At 30.3% G+C, this 21,133-nt stretch overlaps 2 protein-coding genes across 2 annotated transcripts; both read left to right on the forward strand.

Annotated features, from left to right (window-relative positions):
* Positions 1 to 904: 904 nt before the first annotated feature.
* Positions 905 to 2,581, forward strand: LOC113393438 (large ribosomal subunit protein eL37). The gene is made up of 3 exons (XM_026630316.2): positions 905 to 1,000; positions 1,174 to 1,309; positions 2,410 to 2,581. The coding sequence occupies exons 1-3, from the start codon at positions 998 to 1,000 to the stop codon at positions 2,547 to 2,549; spliced, it is 279 nt and encodes a 92-aa protein (XP_026486101.1). The 5' UTR covers positions 905 to 997; the 3' UTR covers positions 2,550 to 2,581.
* Positions 2,582 to 5,710: 3,129 nt separating this feature from the next.
* LOC113393539 (PDZ domain-containing protein GIPC3) lies at positions 5,711 to 20,198 on the forward strand. Its single transcript, XM_026630487.2, has 4 exons — positions 5,711 to 6,264; positions 16,894 to 17,124; positions 18,492 to 18,743; positions 19,380 to 20,198. The coding sequence occupies exons 1-4, from the start codon at positions 6,022 to 6,024 to the stop codon at positions 19,614 to 19,616; spliced, it is 963 nt and encodes a 320-aa protein (XP_026486272.2). The 5' UTR covers positions 5,711 to 6,021; the 3' UTR covers positions 19,617 to 20,198.
* Positions 20,199 to 21,133: the final 935 nt, after the last annotated feature.

The following is a 21,133-nucleotide window of genomic DNA, read 5'->3' on the forward strand; positions in this document are numbered from 1 at the left end:
CGCGGTTCCAGCGTATCCAGAAGAGACCTTAAATTTCCCGCCAATGTTTTTTTTTTTTTTTTAATGTTGCCCTCTTCAAAGATCGTAGCGACAACATATAGTTATTTTATTTTACAAGCTTTTTTTTTTATATAATAAAAGAAAAATGGATGGAACATATACTAAACCACAATAAATGATCTGTATGTAACTGATTAAAATGATTTAATAAGAAATAGTAGGTATTTATTTTGCCATTAATATATACAATATAAATTAAATCTAAATTTAAAAATTCCATTAGATGTATGGTAGGAGTTCGGACTTAAGGCCAGTTGATTTCTATGTTTGGGGTCACATGAAATTCCTAGTTTACGATGTCTCGCCTGTATTACTCGCGGAAGACTGCAAATGTACAAAATAAGAATTACAAACGCATCAAATATGATGCGGAATAATTTGAATAGTTTGGTAGTTAAGTCACAACTTGGCAAATAATGCGAATTTGCGTATGCAAAAGGGGAAGTCACTTCGAGCAAGTGACTTATATTGGGTATTGTTTTTAATTAATTTTGTGGTAATTTTAAATAGTGACCTTTAGTCCAAATTCGTTCATGTTCGGAAAATAATTTTCCACCAGCGTCCTTTATGGTAATTTTTTTCCGGTGTTTTGAAATTATTTCCTAGTTGTTATACATTTTTGTAGAGCTAAGAAAACGGTTATGTTTTTAAAATAATCTGCAAGGCAAGTACATAACGATTTTTTTTTTGGTTGGTTGTTCGTCGATTGGTTCACTTTTGCATGATCCATATGGGGTTAACATTATCGCAAATAATCATCCCTATCACCTCCTAACGGGAATACGTCGAATTACTAATAACCGTGTATATATTTTTAAATTATTATTATTATATAATATTATATAAAAATATTATTGGGCAACACTATTAAAAGCGATTAACTGGCAACATCTTCACGTTTCTTTCATTCGTCCTTTGGTTGTCAAATTCCGACAAAATGGTAGTGTAATTTTAAAAGTTTTAACTTAAATCGTAGAATATCGCTTTAAATGTGAAATAAAATAATGAAATTATGATTCAAAACAATCTTGGATTAAGCGTTCATTTGAAAATATTTAATATTTTCGTGACATTGTGTGTTCTTTAAAAATAACCTATTGGTAAATATTTCAGACGAAGGGTACATCCAGCTTCGGTAAACGCCGAAATAAGACACATACATTATGTAGGAGATGTGGAAGATCATCCTATCATATCCAAAAATCTAAATGTGCTCAGTGCGGTTACCCTGCAGCTAAGTTACGATCTTGTAAGTTGTAATTTAGTATAATATTAATATTGTAAGGTTAATTGAACGTGTTATTTATCTTTCAAAAAGTAAATAATAAAATAACTTTTATTGAAGCCTACAATGATTGAGGAGCTATTTGTAATGAAATAGTTCCTTGTAAATGTAGGTAAATCATTTCTATAAAATGTTCAAAGACATGGGTTCGTAAATAGCAATCTCATGCCGTTTTTGAATATTTTGAACAGTGTTTTTATACTATTTAATTACATTAAATATAAATTATTTGAAATTTGTATATTTTCCCATTCATATTATGCTATTATTTTTCTATCGCTACTCAAAACAGATACTATATTTCTAACATAAAAAAAATACAAGAAAAAGAGAAAGCTTTTTGTTTTTAAGAAACTATTTATATGTACGTAAGATATTGTTCATGTTGATTTTAGTGGTTGGACATTGTACAGGTTTGTCTGGATACCCACCAGTGCTACCCAATTATTATAACTAGCTGCTCGTCCCGACTTCACTTGGCTATAACTGGTCATACATCATTTTTGCCGTACTTAAACCGCTTGCTCAGTGCACTCAACGGAAGTTCTCAAAAAGAATAATTGTTGCCCATTTTTGCTACATTTGTCATAGATACTCTGCTCCTATTGGTTGTAGTGTGATGTTATATAGCCTACAGCCTTCCTTGATACATTTGCTATCTAACACTGAAATAATTTTTCAAATCAGATCTGTAGTTTCTGAGTTTAGTGCATTCGCCCAAACAAATCAACTTTTAATATTCAATTAAATATGTGTAATACATGGTTGAAAAAACAAGCCTATAAACAATTGACAATCCGTAGGACATAATATCCTAAATCCATCCTTTCCTATATTTTTTGGTTTCCTAAATCAGCAGTGGTCCATTTGCTTGTTAAACTTATTTTCATATTATGCTCGAACATCATAAATTTATTTTATTAGTGATAATTCACAAATGTCAATTCTTAATAATAATAAATGATTGGGAAACTATTTCGTAAATTTGATTATATTGTGAAACTGCTATCTTATGTATAAAATTAATCTCACTAATTACAACAAATGTAACATCTTGTTTTCAGACCACTGGTCAGTCAAGGCGAAACGCAGGAAGACCACTGGTACTGGCCGTATGCGTCACCTTAAAATTGTCAGAAGGCGTTTCCGCAACGGTTTCAAGGAAGGAAAACCTACTCCGAAGAAAGCTGTTGCCTCCTCGTAAACTTATTGCTAATTGCCAATAAAAAAAAATACATAAAATATATCATTATTTTATTTCTTAAAATTGATTAAATACAATTAAGATACCATATTTGTTAAGAAAATTCAAATTCAATGGGTTTTAGTTGTGTCAACAGGGCACAGATTATTTCGCCATAGGGCAAAAGATATCAGTATGGTGAAAAGAACAAATATAAATTTTGAAAATAAGCATATTTGCAATCAAAATCAAAATATTCTATATTCAAGATGGCTCAAAAAAGCACTTGAATTGTCATGTTACACAGTTGAATTAAATGTAATGCTAGCACCAGTTCGGAAAGTAGACTACCAAGAAGAACCGGCTAGACCATTGAAATTAGAGTATGTTAGTAAACAATTATTTTTTTAAATATCCTGTCTAAAGTCGATAAATACTAAGACCACGCTATTTTTATCTAATACAATCTTGTATTGACTAATATGAGTCACATGTATTACTCGCAACTAAATTTTATTACATTTAATAAGTATATTTTGCAAAAGAATGAAATGAATGGACGTAACAAATATTCAACATTAATGGGGCAAGGAACATTAGCGGAGTTGGTTTGCATGAATAGTCGACAAGTGAAGTGAAAACTGAGATCGCCTCTGAATCTGAGATTGTAACGGCGAATATTATTTACCCCTAACAGATTTTGATGAAATCCAAATAGGGATTTGTTCATTAAAGTTTTCATATGAGAAAAATTCTTGTGAGGAAATCATAAAATGTGAACATTTTGATGATGTACCCAATTGGTAGATAGCTTAGTAAGTCAGTTTAAAATAATCATAGGTGGGCATAGTTAAACCAATAGTTAACTTCGTTAATCGTTAATTCGTTAAATGAAAAGTTAACTTCGATAATAGGTAGAGCGTTAAACTTCGAAAATTTAACGCAAGTTAAAGTGGACCATTTAAAACTGATACTGCTTTTGGGCTGAGAGAAATAGGAAAAAAGGACAATAAAATACATTTATTTATGTCGATAATAAAGTAGGTAAGAATTAAGACTATTATTCATCGTTATTTTGCATTAGGTAATTTAGATGCATGTTCCCCTTCATAAAAATTAGCATATTAAAATTGACATCCGACAACGATGGTCGTTTAACCCGTAAAATATCTTTGCCCGTAGAAAAAAAACGTTCTACTGCAGCACTAGATTAAAAGATTTATTTACACTGGTTCACCTAAAAAGGCAGCACCCATAAAAGATTCTTTTAACTTCGTGTTCATGTTCATGTTCTTATCAAATTCTGAGCTTTGTGTTTCAGAGATTTCCGGCTTCTAGACCTATTTTCTTCAAAATGAGTAACAGTGCTGTAAAAATCATCCCCTTCTTCATTATTGCTGCGTCCGCTGTTGCCGACAGTCGCCGAACATACGAGCGTGCCATGGCGCGTAATTCAAACAAATAAAATTACGACAGCATGTCAACAAACGACTAATGTAACGGACTAAAGTTAACAGAAGTTAACAAGAGCGTTAACGTTTTTTGAAGTTAACTTAAAAGTTAATCCGTTTAGCAGATTGTTAACTTCGTTAATTAACGGATTAACGAGTTAATGCCCTCCTTTGAAAATAACATACTTATATGTCGTGGGAGTGGGTATACATTATAGCTTCTAGCAATAGACTCAACGGAAAATATAAATCTCTGCCTTTAGGGAGGCATTTAAGAGCTATTTTAAGTACTCAACCAACCAACTGGCCCAAAGTGGTGTGTTCATAGTCCACAAGTCTCTCGTGAAAAACGCAGTGAAAATAGAGAGTGTGTTTACTAGGATGGCATACCTTATACTTAGAATCACCAATCGGTATTTGCTGAAGGTATACGCACCCACTTCCACACACTCTGACGATGAGGTTGAGGTTATGTATTAGGACATATCTAGAGCCATACATACTACTAACACTTATTACACTGTTGTTATGTGGGACTTCAATGCGTAACTGGGTAAACGTTTCGGTGGTGAGCTGAAGATGGGGCAATTTGGAGTTGGAGACCGGAATCCTCGGACCGAAAGCCAGATGTTGGCCGACTTCATGGAAATGGAAGGACTCTTTATGATAAACTCCTTCTTCAAGCATCCGGAACACCGCAAGTGGATCTGGATGAGCGCTGATGGTAAAACCAAAAATTAGATAGACTTTATTTTGTCGATGAGAAGACAGACATTCAATGACGCGTCTGTGATCAATCTGACGTAATCCGGGAGCAAACATAGACTGGTTAGAAGCTCGCTGAATCTCAATGTAAAACTCAAGAGGTCCCGATTTATAAAGTCCACGCTCCGTCCAACATCTTTCCACGTCCAAAACCTCGAATTCCTTCAGCTCGGCCTTTAAAACCGATTCGAATGCCTAGCAGAATGCATAGAAGTGGATGCAGACAATGACAGGTTTGTAGAAGCTGTCCATACAGCTGGATCTAAGTCTTTTAAGGCCCGCTTTATGAGAAACTATGAGAAAGCCTTTGATTCGATCGAAATCTGGGCCGGGTTGAAGTCGCTTCTAAGGTGCCAAATCAACTATCGGTATATCTAGATGTTAGTGTCTGTATGAGAACGCCAGTCCGACTCCAGGATCAGAGCTCGAAACCAGTCCAACTCAAACACGGCGTTAGACTGGGAGACGTAATATCTCCAAAACTGCTTTCGAGAGAGCCAAGCTTCTGGACTAGAAAGGATTTAGTATCAAGATCGATGGCGAGAAGATTACTCACCTTCGATTTCAGACCTTGAAAGAATCTCTCAACAATTATGTTTAATAATTATAAGACGAAGAATTCAGTACCTTGTGTTTACTGTAATGTGTATCAAATAGTACTTTTGAAAAGTTAATTATTTTTACTTTAAATTTTGGCGCTTTAGTTTTTTTCTGTCCACAAACAATAAATAATTTTTACCAAAAAAAGATGAAACGTATCATTAATCAATTAAAATAATTAAAAATATGTTTTAATTATTTTATGTGTATATTTAGTTTGTGTAGTCAATTAGGACTACGCGATATTATCGTACTCCATTTACGTTTTTCCGATGCAGTCCTTCCTCACATTTGTAAATTTCACTAATTCATTGGCGTCACCTGACACTGACACTTGTGACTTGACAGTTAACTTGACTCAGTAATCAGTCGAGGGTCGACACCGACAGTTTGTCAGTCGATTTGCAATAATTTGATCGTTCTGTCTCTATCGGTGATACAAACTATTCGCTCTTAAAGAACCTTCAACAATAGAATTCTACATAATCTTATCCAATATCGTCATTTTGTGATAACTTATCATAAGTTATGACGCGATGATATTCACATGTACAGTGTCGCAAGTTCTCTGCTTTGGACGTGAATAATTTTGCAGTAGGCGAGTGTAATGAGTTCGCGTTAACTTTTACTACAAAGTAACTTAAATTTACAGTTATTTACTAGTGATACTTTTCGTGATGTCGTTGTTTAAGAAGAAGGCGCCAAAGTATTCCGCGCCACCGGTACCTCCTTCCCCCGTGGAAGACTTACAGAACCATCAATCTAACTGTGTGGACAATAACAACGGTGCTCAAAAGTCACAATTAGTATTCCATTGTCAGCAGGCTCAGGGAAGCCCCCTTGGACTTATTTCTGGATTTTCAAATGTTAAAGAGCTTTATCAGAAAATAGCAGAATGTTACGACTTTGCTCCGGAAGATGTAAGTAGATCATCGGATTTCATAAAAAATAAAAATAATAACTACACACCTTATAATAACCTCGGTATATTATACATTAAATAGAGCAATATAGTAATAGATAATAAAATCTTATCACAGCTTAATGTATAATTTTTGTAGAATAATTATATTTCCTGGTATAAACATTGTGAATGTAAAGCATATCTTCTGAAATTATTAATGCACTGTTAACGATTCACTCTTTTTTATAGTTTTATTGAAATAACTCAATCTTTTCTCTGAAATAGAACTATTTTTATAGGATTTCTTATATAATTTTATAATTATAAATATCTATATATTTTAAGTCCAGTAAAATATGTCCAAAGTGGATCACATTTTCCATCATACTAAATATCCATCAAAGTTCATATTGCCAGATTATAAAGATAATATTATTATGTTTATTATACTAAGGGACATATGCTCAGCAATTTAAAGATTTTTAAAACTTTTATAAAATCTATTATTAAAACATGATAGTTTTTAGTACTTTTATAAAGATGGTATACAAAATCTAAAATTAGGCTGTTTATTGTTGTAAAGAATTAAAGATAGCATTACTGACAAAATATATATCTATAGTTCTAGCCACAACATTGATCATTTTTATTGAAAAGTCTGAATGAAAAATATAATATATTTAGTGATATAAATATATTCAATACATAAAAATTAACAATCATAAAACAGTTACTAATTTAAAATCATCAGGTAAAAAAATTATTAATTACGGATTTCCTAAAATACACATCTGCTTAATATATAAAAATGTTACATAATGAAAGCAGTGAAACAATTTATTAATCAAATATTATAATTAAATTACATTAGTAGTATGATTAATATTACAAATGAAATTTTTGTATTTTATATTCTTGCAAAAACTCCTTATCTAATTGAATGGAATGTTTACACCTTGTTAGGCTATATTTAGATATACAATAATCAAGTTTTATTGATTATGAGAAATAGCTTTTTATGAAATCGTAGTTCCTATGGTATACAAGTTATGTCTTGGAAAAGAATTGCCAATTGAATAAAAATTTTGAAAATCATAAAAAGTATCTTATATGTATAAAAATAAAGATTTATTTATTTCAGCAGCAACCATTTTAATCAGTTGCCTTAAAAAATAAGTCTAGAAGAAATGCTGTCTAAAAAATCTTCTATTTTGTGAATAAAAAAACAAAATTAATTGATTGTGAACATATTTATTATTATTTATTACATATTATTATTTGCAATCTCATTTTTAAGATAGTTTTATTTTGAGAGAAAACATATATTATATTTACATTATAATTGACCTTTAAAAATGTGTACTTCAAATTAAATGTTTTCACTTTCTAACATTGTTGTAATAAAAAAAACGTGTTTGGTCTCATAATTTTTAAAACTATTGCATTTAATTTTCAAGGACACTTTAAAAGAGGATGTATGAATTAGGTTTTAGTATAAATAGGGGTTAGAATTCAATTGCAAGAGGTTTGGGGAAAAGTGCTGTATTTAATAAAGATTTGAACCCAGATCATAATCTATGACCCTATCACTTGAGAAAATTAAGAAAACAATCTATGACCTTCCTATAGATTATAAATAGGTATTATTGATAATAATTGATAAATAATTATCAACAATTATTAGGTATTGCAATTGCCTCTGACAATGTGCAGTATTGCTAAAGTATGGTTGTCACTTATGAAATATTTTATTGAATGATTTTTATAGAGTTAAAGTACATTGTATGAAGTTAAGAATGTAACCCTTACTTTACTTCTTTATCAAGTACCTTTGTTTAAACTAGATACTTACCTATTTCATATAAGAGTAGCTCTGGGATCTTGGGCTATTATGTTTTTTTCTATTATGCCGTATTTTGGTCCATAGGTTGGGTCGGTCTATGTTAAGCTGGGAATAAAATTAGTTTCAATAGACCACATCCCTTTAATATGCCTTTAACCGTCAACTTCATGCATTAATGTCAATTCATCATTCTTATATGCACAAAAAAACTAAAAAATAATGTGTTTTTCAAAACTAAACAGTAATATTTTGTAATAGTTGTTTTTGTTGTAACTCACAAAGCATCAAAAATGAAAAGAATGCTGAAGTGATGGTGTGATAGATTATGAAATTAATAACAATATTGGGAGGCAGTTCACAAATCTAAGATAAATCTATTATGCTGGTTTTTTATTTGTGTCGAGATATCTTTTCGATTTTTTTGTTATTCACATTTCGAAGATTGATTTAAATTGATTTACATCACAGATTGTAGTATAACATTAAATTTTCGCCATTAAATGATCCTTCGTTGCTACAACTGTACTAAAAAGAGATTTTCACAGTATTAGTTTTAGTTTTATTTTTACTGATCAAAATAATTCTAATTTATTTACAATTTAGAAGAAAATGATTTCCTAATTGTGATGAAAATTTATAAGTCCATGTATATTATATAGTTTTCAATCTTGTTTAATTCTTTCCAAAGATATTTTTTGTAAAACCTTTACTAAAAAAAATTTACTGTATTTTTTCCTGTTTATGTTTATTATTATAACTTCCTAGAATTTGATTCGTCAATCCTAAAGTAAGTTATGTAGGCTATGCATGTAAAATTACCTAATTATTTTACAAATGTATCATGTTTATATTAAATCTGATAAGAAATAATGTGTGATAATGATTAAAGATAGTAACTTTATTATTTAATTGTGGTGTGTGAAATGGATATTTAAGGTATTTAATAAATATACATAGAGTTAGGTACTTATCACAGTTGGTCACTAGTTTATGTCTGTCTTATTGTTCCATTGTTTGCCATGCCACATTACCAATTACAAATTATATAAAATATGAATTCATATTCATACCAAAACTGGGATCAATCGGAGGTATGGTCTAAATGGAAGTGATTCTAGTCCACATGTAAATTTAAATAAAAACTTAATGATACTGTTTTAATTACAAATTCAATGTGTCAAAAGCAATTTCAATATCGACAAAGTAATATCTTTAACTGCCTTTTGAATTCCGATGCCTGTTCAGGTATGATATGGAATATATTAGTTTTATGGAAAATGTAATTGAACCAAAATCAGCCTACCTGCTCCTTGTTAAGGAACAGTTCCACGGCTTGTGACTGGCAATACTTTTGTTTTACAGTTGTTTGGCAGTCCAAATATGTATTTGGACTGCCAACTGTATGTACAGTTTCCGGTCGGGTCCTTTGTTTTTCAAGATAGATAGTTGCTTCGACGTCTTTGAGTCCAGATGGTGAAAAGCTGGCAAGCAACGTGACGGAAGTCACCTTTGTCAGTTTGACGCCCGTGCCGCTTGCCTTTCTTATGTCAGAACCATTTGTCCATCTTTAAAACGTTAAAAGCTCTTTCTTAAACCTGCTATTTATTGTTCTTGGAAGTTTTACTTTTTGTAGCTTATGTTTGCAGCGTCTTGAACACGATGAGCAATAATATTAATCCATTTTATATAATTAAAATCTCCGCGGGTTCCAAACTGCTCAAACAAGTCCTAGATAACGAAGTAGTTTCAATCTTCCTTTAAGATGTGGATATACGCCATTGACCGACCCCTATGCCGTGTGATTTCAGAGAAAAATGTTACTGGTCCTTTCAGCACAACGTCTTGTCCCGCACTAATATAATAGGCGACGTAGAATGTATAAATTACAGTCAAAAATTTAAAAAATAGTATTTTTTTTAATGTTTTTTCCGTAACAATTACCAAAAAAAGTTATCAATGTAAATCAAATGAAGTCATTAAGAAAACAGAGAATCGTATCAAAATTCGACCTGAATATTTTTAAATATGCACAAAAAGGTTTATGAAAGTCGAACTCACTGCCGGTTCTCTAGTTGGACAATGTTACTTTGAATTGAATTTTGGTCTACCAGGCGGTCTCTCTCCATATATATTTAATAATAATTAAGATTACTGAGCTTTGCATCAATCGATTGGTTTACAATTATTGTTATATTAGTTTACCATTACATCACTTTATGCCTCTATGACTAGTTATTAATAATATGGTGCTGACATTGTAATGATAAGAAAAAATCAAGTCAACATGTTTGCATGAAGTGCCTTCGTTTTACAATTAGACGATTTTCCTTGCATTTTAATAAAAATAAATATTCAAAGAATTGCAATAAATAATGAGGAAAGAAACTCAACTATATATTGCTCTTTAATAAATACAGGACTTATTTACTTATCTAAAAATTAAATAGAGATAATATTCTAATTTTTTGAAAACATCCGATAAGTTTCGGGCGCCACTATTATTGTGCGTTGAGGTTAATAATTATGTCAGAGGAGCCTTAATGCAAGTTTCTACGACACCTGTACAGTTTCGGATGAATAATATAAGAACACATTCGGTTATACATAATATACTTAATTATTTCGATAAAAAAACGAAGTGTCTTACCAACTTACCTGTTTGCCTACAAAATATGTAGTTATGACGGGAAAAAATAGTCAACCTAAAGTTTCCATATTGACGCCATGCTTTCTATTGATATGTCATTTGTCTATTAAACAAACTAGTGTGTTATGTTTAAAAACTAAGATTTTAAAATGTTTATGTGATAACATTACGAAATTTTAATGGATCATGAATTGATAAAATACACTCACGCCATATTTCTGGAACCAAACGGTACTGACGGTGCAAGTATAAATCTTAGATTGTGACTGCAGTTGTTGTGACATTTTCGACAAACTGTACCTGCTAAATATATTGTCATTTGTTTATTCAACATACTATTATCAAAAATAAACCTTCAAGGTTGATTAAGAACAGCGATTGAACCAATTCATTCATATTTCATTACATGACATATTGCTACTATCTATGTGATTAGAACGCGCGATAGAAACGGTTTTGTCAAAATTCTTCCTCATGTTTGTTCTGTATTTGACATTGATTGATTAAGTTATTTTATGTCAGCCATTGGTTAAAGATAGCATATTTCTTAAAGGAAACATTGTCAGTATAATAATTTAAAACAAGATCGCATTTGTATGTTTTTGTAATAATCCACCTTTGTTTAATACAATAATTCTGAAGTTTGCCCACTAATTGTAAAAACTATATTGAAAATGACTCATGAAATCGCTTACTATATATCATAGTAATGTTGTTTCGTATAGCGACTGGTTATATAAGACGTTGTCGTAATTGTTATTGTTGAGTTATATTAATTATGTTGAGTAAAAAGAGTCTTCTTACTATTATAACTACCTTTAAAGTGGCCTTTTTCTCATCATCATCCTGATTCGCTTGCCCTTATTTTTATTGTGTGTATGACGCTGATCCTGCCTGGGCATTTTACATGGATTGGTTATACCAGCCTACATTGTTTGTGGTATTCGTGCAATAAAATGAATGCGCGATGTAATGTGCGAATTTATGGGTTAAAATGGGGTGACTTGGCTTTTGGTTCTAAGGTGGATGGCACAGGGGATTGTTTTGCGCTGTCATACGCACCGACAATTTGACTTATCACCTACCAGTTCCTAAGGTAAACTTCGTCGGGTTAAGAGCGGAGCACTCATGGCACCTTGGAACTATTCTGTTTGAACCAGAAGTTAGAAATTCTATATTTGACTTTAACTTTAAAATTCAAATGCTTGTCACGACGCATCGGCTTTTTAGTAATAAATAAATCCTGTATGCCAAAGAAAACAATCCTGGAGAGACGGTAAACTCCTGTCCCAAGCTCGAATCGAATAAGAAGAAACTGCTTATAATTCTATAGGAGACCTATGTAGATTATAATTATCGTTACAATATGCAGTTCAGGACAAACTCTTTAAAACTGAAATAAGATAAGCTATCAAACTTACAAGTCTTGCCACTGCAGTCCACTAACTAAATTTCTATAATAACGCATGATGTCTACGACAACTAAGAAAGTTCTTTGTGTTATTGGAAACGCAGTTAACTGCATCATCATTAATTTATCATAACATCAAACATTGCACTGATTAATTATTTAACGCCATTGAACAAACTATGTAATGCCATCCCAAGATACCTATACCTACCATAATTTATAAGAAAAAAATAAATACAGAGATCATATCTAAACGTATTTTTTGTAAACGTAATTGTTAAAAGGTATTTGTCAAAAACAGTTTGTGCGACTGGTATTTTGTACGCGAAAACTTCATGATTTTTAAAATTACATAGTGACAGCGATCGTGTCAATAATCAATATTTATTACTTTCGCAGAAAATATTACATTAAGAATAGTTAAAAGAAATTATTTTCGAAACTAAGTCGCACGTAGCAGTTAGTAATTAATAGGACAATAGACGACCGTGACGGTTAGCCAGTAAAGGTCACTGGCGAAAATATTTCAGCGATTTCTTGATATTTCACGCTTAATGAAAATACTAAATAAGGTTGAGTTTTTATTATAATATGCGATAGGTTAAAATTTGTATGTAGGTATAAGGTGTATAGTATATATATATATAGGTGTAGTATAGTATAGTGGCAATTACCCCAATGCAAATGGAAACCGATCAAGTGCCTGGTAACATGCACCCGAAAGGCTTTGGTAACTTAATATTTTACAAGTGTAAATGATATATATACGTGTTGCGAGTTTAACATTTTATTTTATTGCGTTATAAAAATCGGAAAGTTATCGCAGTGTTTTATTATTGCATGTTTATATAATTAGTTCAAAACTGTCATTGCGGAAGCACGCACGGCTGGACGGCCAGGAAATAGAATGGCCCACGGGCGCAGCCGGCAGCCTCTCGTGTGTTACAGCACTACTGTTACATTAATTTGTCTCAATGCGCACAATATTCGTAATAGTATTAAAAATTAAGCAATAACACCTGATAAACGGAATAATTAGTCTGTGAAAACATAAACAATGAAATAATAGGAATACGAAATACTGATATACAAATAGGGTTCATTATAATTCAAATTGAAAGCGTTCTACTGTCTATGACTGTGTGATGACCCACTGCTCGTGGGTTAAGGACCGGATGGTCGACTAAACGAATATAAGAATTTACTATAAACTGCGATGCAGTCGTGTTTACCGAAAGTCGAAAGTTAGGAAAGTATTCCGAGTGTTACGACATTTAATTTTTTTATCGATGCCTGAAATTTGAATGCTTATAAATGATTAACTTATATCCCACATGTTTTGAAACACATACATGCCGCAGCAATGGTTTCTAATGTATACGTTTTAATTTTTTCTATATAGATCTAAATATATACACGTACTTATTTGATAATTAATATATATTAATGGACTTAATTTATTCATAAACATGTACACGTATTATTCTGGTACATGAGGTTAACAAGCTCTAGTTCCGGTTTGTCATTTTCGGTATTACGTCGTTTTGTTTATTCGGTTTTGAATTGCAAAGTATTATTTAAAAATAGACTCTAGATCAGGAATTTGTAAAATAATGATATCTACCTTTTACATAAGTAACTTTGTGCTACGTCTTAAAATAAATATAAAAGGAGTAACCATTTATTATAATGATACAAGTTGTATGAATTGATCTAAATGCTATCATTACTAGTTGATAATAATTATACACTAATTAAAAAATCTGATTAAAAATGCCTTAAAGTGTAATTACTTATATACATTACTTAATATATTATTGCATAACACTTTTAGGGAGCGATATTAATTAAGTTTGCCAGTAAACGTATTTTTGTATTTAAATAAAATTGCATATTTAAATTTATGGTAAGATATTTATTCAATGTTTAATTTTCTACAATTAAATCAAACTTATCTACGATCTTTTAAATACCAAGATATTGTTATCTTCTCGTATGAACATATTAGCTGAAGTATGAACACTTAAAACATAACCTATAGATAAAGGCTGTCGATGGTACCTACCATTTATAATAGTCGTAATATAATATCTAATATATATAATAATGATATATTTTTAAATGTCATAATTTGTTTAAATGTACTTAAGGTTTAAAAGTTATCCTAAAATATATTAGTTAATGTCCATACGAAAACTAGAAGCATTGCACACCTTGACCACGAACCAAGCAAGCAAGCAAGCAATAAAGCAACTATTATTTCCAAAAAAAAGAAATCGCGATCCTCTAGGCTTAAATTATTTTCACCGACTTTATAAGGTCACAAGAAACGATGTGTTAAAAAAGTGAACTAATGGCAAGATTATATTGAAGAATTATTTATTTTGACGCCAGTTCGTCTGAAAGTCCATGATGGATCTTGTAATACTCAATAAATAACGTTATTTTTTTATGATCTCCAGATTTCAATTCTGTAAATGCCGTTTTCAAAATAACTTTTGTAAATTATGACGTTCATTTAAAATATACAATTAAAAACGTTTGTTTATTATTAATGTTTTTAGTAATTTCGAAAATATCTGATAATCGGTCTAAAATAAAAGACGAGTAGTCGATTGATTTAAATGACATGCGCTTCCGATGTGGGATTCTTGGTTTTTCCAATACTTTTATCTTGGCATAAAAACGAACGGAGATTTTTATATTTTAGTAAAGTATATATCGAAATATTTTTTTTATTTAGATATAAATTAAATAAGTGTTATATTTCATTTATAAGAATATCTTATGAGGTCTCAACAACTCGATCGCTATTCTACCGCTTAATATATGTATTAGTGTTGCTTGAAAGTTTAGTGAGTGTGTCATGTCAGTGTCATGATGTTCAAATAGCACAAAATTTAATAAAATTTCGATTTTAATGTTTAAAATATAAATATAATTCACATAAACGATATGTTACGCATAATATATGTTACTAACATAATATTTTAGCTGAAACGCGCACAGCCTTGACCTAATACGACTTTATTAACTTTCGTTAGACCAGTCGAGTAGATGTGAAAAGTTTGATATCAGAATTATTTTTATATTATATTCATACATAAAATATTTTTCATAAAACTGTGATACGATTACACTGAAATATTTTAAGCATCAAACTAAGTATTTTTTATCTAAACAGCCAATAATATTAATTTGATAATTAACTTACATTTGATACCAAAAATATATGTACCTACTTAACTCATAAGTAAAAACTTTTAAACGAAAGTTCTTCTATTATAATTAAGGTTATGTCAATTGTATACTTAGCCTAAATATCTTGATGTTTGCGTATATAATAATATCTATTGTTTTATGTGAAATCTGTCTGTGAAAAAAAATGTCTTTCTAACTAATTCTAAGTTTATATCATTTTGAAATTCTTTGAATTTAGATATTAGACTAATATTTATAAGTAATTGAGATTTTCAGTCAATAAATTCTCAGTAGTTCGGAATAGCTCGGGACTATTCGAATAATGGATTGTTTGTGCACACGCTTATGAACTATAATGATATCTTACACGAAGTTGACTAGTGTCATTTAAGAAACACACTATTTAAGTTCCGACATTGAATTAAAAATAAAAATATTCTTGCCAATAAATCGATATAAAAGTCACCGATTCTATCAAGTAGAAAAGCGATCCTTTAGTCGTTAGATAGATCTACCGAGTTAATTATACACACATAAAGTTATTTTTTCTCTTTTCTGGAACTTACACCATTTGCTCATGAAATTGCTATAATACTTAGATCGGGGCTTACTCAAGCCTGCGATGATATTTGACTTAGATAGGAAGCTAAAAAGTGTCTGCATTGTAAACGCTTGGAAGATCTTCGAACAACAAGTATCAAAATAAGAGATCACCACCTTGACAACGGGTGATGTTTTATATCATATTTTCTTCTTCAGTATTTTTGATTTATATTTTTATATTTATGAAGTAAACCGGAACTAAACACTTTACAATTTATTTATTAATAGGCGGTTGACCTGACATCCATTACTAAAGTAAACAAGCAAGGAGCAAATCGTATTTATCGATTTGTAAATGAGCGTTGGAAAGCCTTCATTAATCATTCATATCATCATGTTATATAAATTATAACCAATTACTGAACTAACTGAAATGTTTTCCGATTCTTAAATTGCGATTTTTCATTACTTTTCGCTTCTTTCTCTTTTCTCTTTATTTTCTATTTATTTTAAACTCGAAAATAAACTCATTTTGCTTATAAGTCGTACTCAATTTTATAACGAGTTCTTTAATGTCAAGAATTTGAACTCATGAAGTGCCATTCGATATCAATAAAAAAATCAGGTATAATTCAATAATTAAGTTAAAAAACTTTTTATATTTAGTTATGTTTTATTCACAAAGGTTGTCACTAAAAAGTGCTATACCCAATAAGTAACCCTAATTTAAACACGTCGTTTATCCAGCTGAGGCTGAAAAAATGGACAAAACATGATTCATTATGTTTTGTACATTTTTTTGCAATTAAGTTTATAAATGACCAAAATAATAGATTGTCAGTTTTGTTGATTCACGCTAGTGAAATGTTCAAGAAAAGCCAATTTAAGAAATATGCTTAATTATCAATGACCACGCTACACCTCGGCGTGTTAAATAGGATGTCCTGACCTAATTGACTTAAAAGGAAAGTAACGTTTATTATTCTTTTTATGGTTTCAGATTTTATTCTGCACTCTAAACACACACAAAGTGGATATGAAGAAATTACTCGGTGGCCAAATAGGATTAGAAGATTTCATATTCGCACATAGAAAAGGTCGGCCGAAGGAAATAGAAATAGTTAAAACTGAAGACGCGCTCGGTTTAACGATTACTGACAACGGAGCAGGATATGCCTTCATAAAGCGAATAAAGGAAGGATCTATCGTTGCGAGAATTCCTCATATAGAGGTAACATGGAATTATTATAATTGTCTATAGAATGAAATATAAACGTGCCCATTAGACATTAAGTCCTTGCCTTATAAAGAAAGTTAAATACATTGCTTTACTCACATAATAATAAAACTTAATTAAGAGTTCCTATATTCTTTTGAAATGAATCAACTAGATATTACAATAGTTGACATAACAATAGTATTAATGTGTAATAATTATGTAGTTTATATAATTATAGTATCGATTAATGTATATTTATATGTATTTTTTTTACCTTCGAAACTTATAATTCATCGAATATTAAATTAAATTATCTTGTGTATGTCCCGAAAACTCTTATCATTTTATTTTAGAACGCTATCGTTCCTTGTCTCGCATGGTCACGAATATTGTAGTGAAAGTAACGACAAAGTTTATTTTTAAGGTCAAGTTTTCCTATTTTAGTTTAATAAATGATATAGTATGATAGATAATGATTGTTTAAAAAAATAGTTCTTAAATTACTATATAAAAATATATTGCTCCATTATGTTCAATAGGCTTTTTTTAATCTATATCTATAATATAATAAAATTGGAGTGTCTGTTTGTAATATTAAAAAAACCGCTTTTTACTAAATACATATGTATGTATACGCGGTACATATACCGAGATAATTTTTTTTACAATTTTTGTCTGTCTGTCTGTTTGTTCCGCCTATTCTCTGGAACGGCTGGACCGATTTTGACGGGATAGATAGCTGATGTAATAAGGAGTAACTTAGGCTACTTTTATTTTAGAATTTTATATAAAATAATAATAATAATAAAAAAAGTCACGCTGCAATTTACAAATACTATCCAATACCGCGCGCAGCCCTCGCGCAACCACCACTCCAACGACTTAATTTCAAAAAAGCTGCCTAATATAAAAAATTATAAATTATAGTAAAATCTGCGAACTGAACAATAACGTTTTTGTTAAATTCAAACGCGTACGAAGTCGCCGGCACAGCTAATTAGTACTATTGTTAAAGCGGATAATGCTCATGGCATAATAGGCACCATAAAAAATACATATCTACATAACTTCAAATTAATCGAAAAAATGCCTTACGGCACTTTGTAATCGAAATAAAATGTTTTTTAAAAATAATCATCGGAATTAATATTAATTATTATTTTTCTCCCATTAAAGTGTAACGAACTTTCGATAGTTCACAAAATCGTGAATTATCGTGAAAATAATAAGTGTTCATGTTCATTACATCTTTATTGGACATGAAAGAAGCGTGTCAATCGACTAAACTGCCCTATATTTAACGGCAGGCCATTCGCCTCTTTAGCAAGAGGAAGTAAACTGTTATCGTATTAAACTGTTCTCTTTTATTATGTCTTCAGGTTGGTGATCACATTGAACGACTAAATGAGGAGAACATGGTCGGTAAAAGACATTATGAAGTGGCGAAACTCCTGAAAGATATACCTAAGGGTACTACATTTACTATAAGACTTGTGGAACCATTGAAAAGTGGTTTTGGGAGCATTGGTCCTAAAAGTGGCAGTGCTAGGTCCAGTAAAAAACAAAATTATGGATCAGGCAAAGAAACGCTAAGGTTTAAAGCAAATGGCCAAGCCACGATAGAAAATGAGGTAATGAGAAAGATTTTGCATATTATTTAATATCTAAATAGAGAACCTTGTAAAACTAATTAAAATGGGTATTAATGCTTCGTTGGTCACTCAACCACTCGATGAATTGGGTTCAATGAGAAATTCTCAGTCGTACCCTGAAATACTGATTACAAATTTGTAGTGTTAACAATTATATACCTCGGAAATCCAACAAATCCATGTGGTTTTGTGTCTAAACTCTGATTACTATCCGAACAGATTATTATCAGAGTGACAGATAATATCTCCAACGCAGTTTGCTATTCTTCGTCGAGAATAGACGCTGTGATCGAAATCGGTGTTAAAAACATATACACATAAACAAAGTAGTAAATTACTAATATTTCAAACGAGTCTCGTTTTTTTATAAGTTATTGATACTGTATATTAATACTTAACCTAAATTAAATGTTAAAGCTGAAGTAGTTTAAACCATTTATGTGACTATATCTAGTTCCACACAATTATATGTTACTTTCCAGGGTAAAAATTTCCAATCTTGTTTACCCAAGATAAATTGAATGAACAAACATAGTGCGTTAATAAAAATAGATTATATTATTATTTCTACATACGGTACCTATCTAATACAACATTTATATTATTTTATTTCAGCACGACGAGAAATCACAAGCAGGCATAGATAAAATAAACTCTCTCCTTGAATCTTTTATGGGAATTAATGACACAGAATTAGCAACTCAAATGTGGGATCTTGCTGATAAGAAAATTAATTCAATGCAGCTTGCCGAAGCTATTGACAATAGTGATCTACAGGAATTTGGGTTTACAGATGAATTTATAATAGAACTATGGGGCGTCATCACTGACATTAGATCTGGAAGGCTCTAAAAGACTTTAAAAAAACGTGTAGGAATTGAGGAGTTGGCTACCATCATACTATTAAAAACTTCAAAGATTTTGTATTAGCAATAATTAAATAAGATATTTATAACAAATAAATAGTATTGTATATTATTTACATTGTTAAGTAGATTATATGCTTCTAGTGTTATTCGTTTATATTTTCTGTTACGGTAACTGTTTTGCAGCAACCAATGTCTAATTGTAACAATTTCGTTCAGATCGTTACTGTTTATTCTTTTTGAGCATCACTCAACTACGTCACATATTTGGTAATTTAATTCGCTAATATTAAACTATGCTAATGAACCAAAATCACCATCCGCTATTTAAGTTGATTATCATCTATCCGCGTTAAATTACTTCACACAAAATATTACCTGTCAAGGTAAACTGTAAAATATTTTATATTTATATATAGAAGTGGATTGCATGTTGGACATAACATTCATTTAATTTTTTATTTTTATAAGTCGACCAAAACATTTTGTAAATAGACTTCATTAAATTTATATTGATATTTAAAATATATTCTATATTTGTTCAAATGGTTTTTGATCAAAAAACAAATACTTATTGCATTTTCGATGCATTTTTAAAACTACGTTTTACAATTCTATGTGCTGTTATTAAGTAAGTAGTATTTTTATAAAGTTACAATCAGAATGACTAAAACAAAATGAAATAATTGCTTTGTCAGCAATCTAAACATAACGTGACTACTCATTACTAAGTAAAGTACTAAATGGGTACCTTACTATAGCATTGAAGATCACGGATCTACTAGTCCTTTGACCCTAATTCTTATTCCAAACAACGAACACAAAAACCATTGTTCATAAATGTTTCCTATTATGAACTCAGTCTTTGACATTATAGATTAGTTATAAGTAAACATATTATTCATTAAAAAACTTAATATTCTCATAATCTGAAAATTGATCATATATTTCAATACTTTATTATGTTAATTTTATGTAAGTCTTTCATCATTCGATATATACTTAATTAACATTTTACAATTTGAAGTGCCTTATTGACTACTGTAACTGTGACAAGTTAATTATAATAATATTTTAAATAAAGATATGTATTTAAATTTTTTATGTGTATTAATTTTTAATATTTAAAAACATAACTTATTATTCAACCAAGATTGTACATGGAAATGTAGTGTGTCTCCTTAGCTTCCACAGACGTTTAATTGATGAGATAAACTTCAAGACCAGCCATGACGGAATAATAAAAATTTTTGAGGTACTAATGTATTACTTAATATTTATTTCTTTAGTTGCGTTAATCGTTAAACTATTAGTAGAATTTTGTACTTTCCAAAATAGGTATACCGTAAATAATTTGTTTTAACAACTTTAAATGATTATATATAACATTAAGTATTAATATTGAGTTAATTCGTTAATAGGAATCAGATTACCCTTGTTTCATAATATTTATTTATTTATTTATTGGAAATAGTTACACCATGGACTTATCACTAACACATT

This window comes from Vanessa tameamea, chromosome 6, assembly GCF_037043105.1.
Source record: "Vanessa tameamea isolate UH-Manoa-2023 chromosome 6, ilVanTame1 primary haplotype, whole genome shotgun sequence".
Lineage (NCBI taxonomy): Eukaryota > Metazoa > Arthropoda > Insecta > Lepidoptera > Nymphalidae > Vanessa > Vanessa tameamea.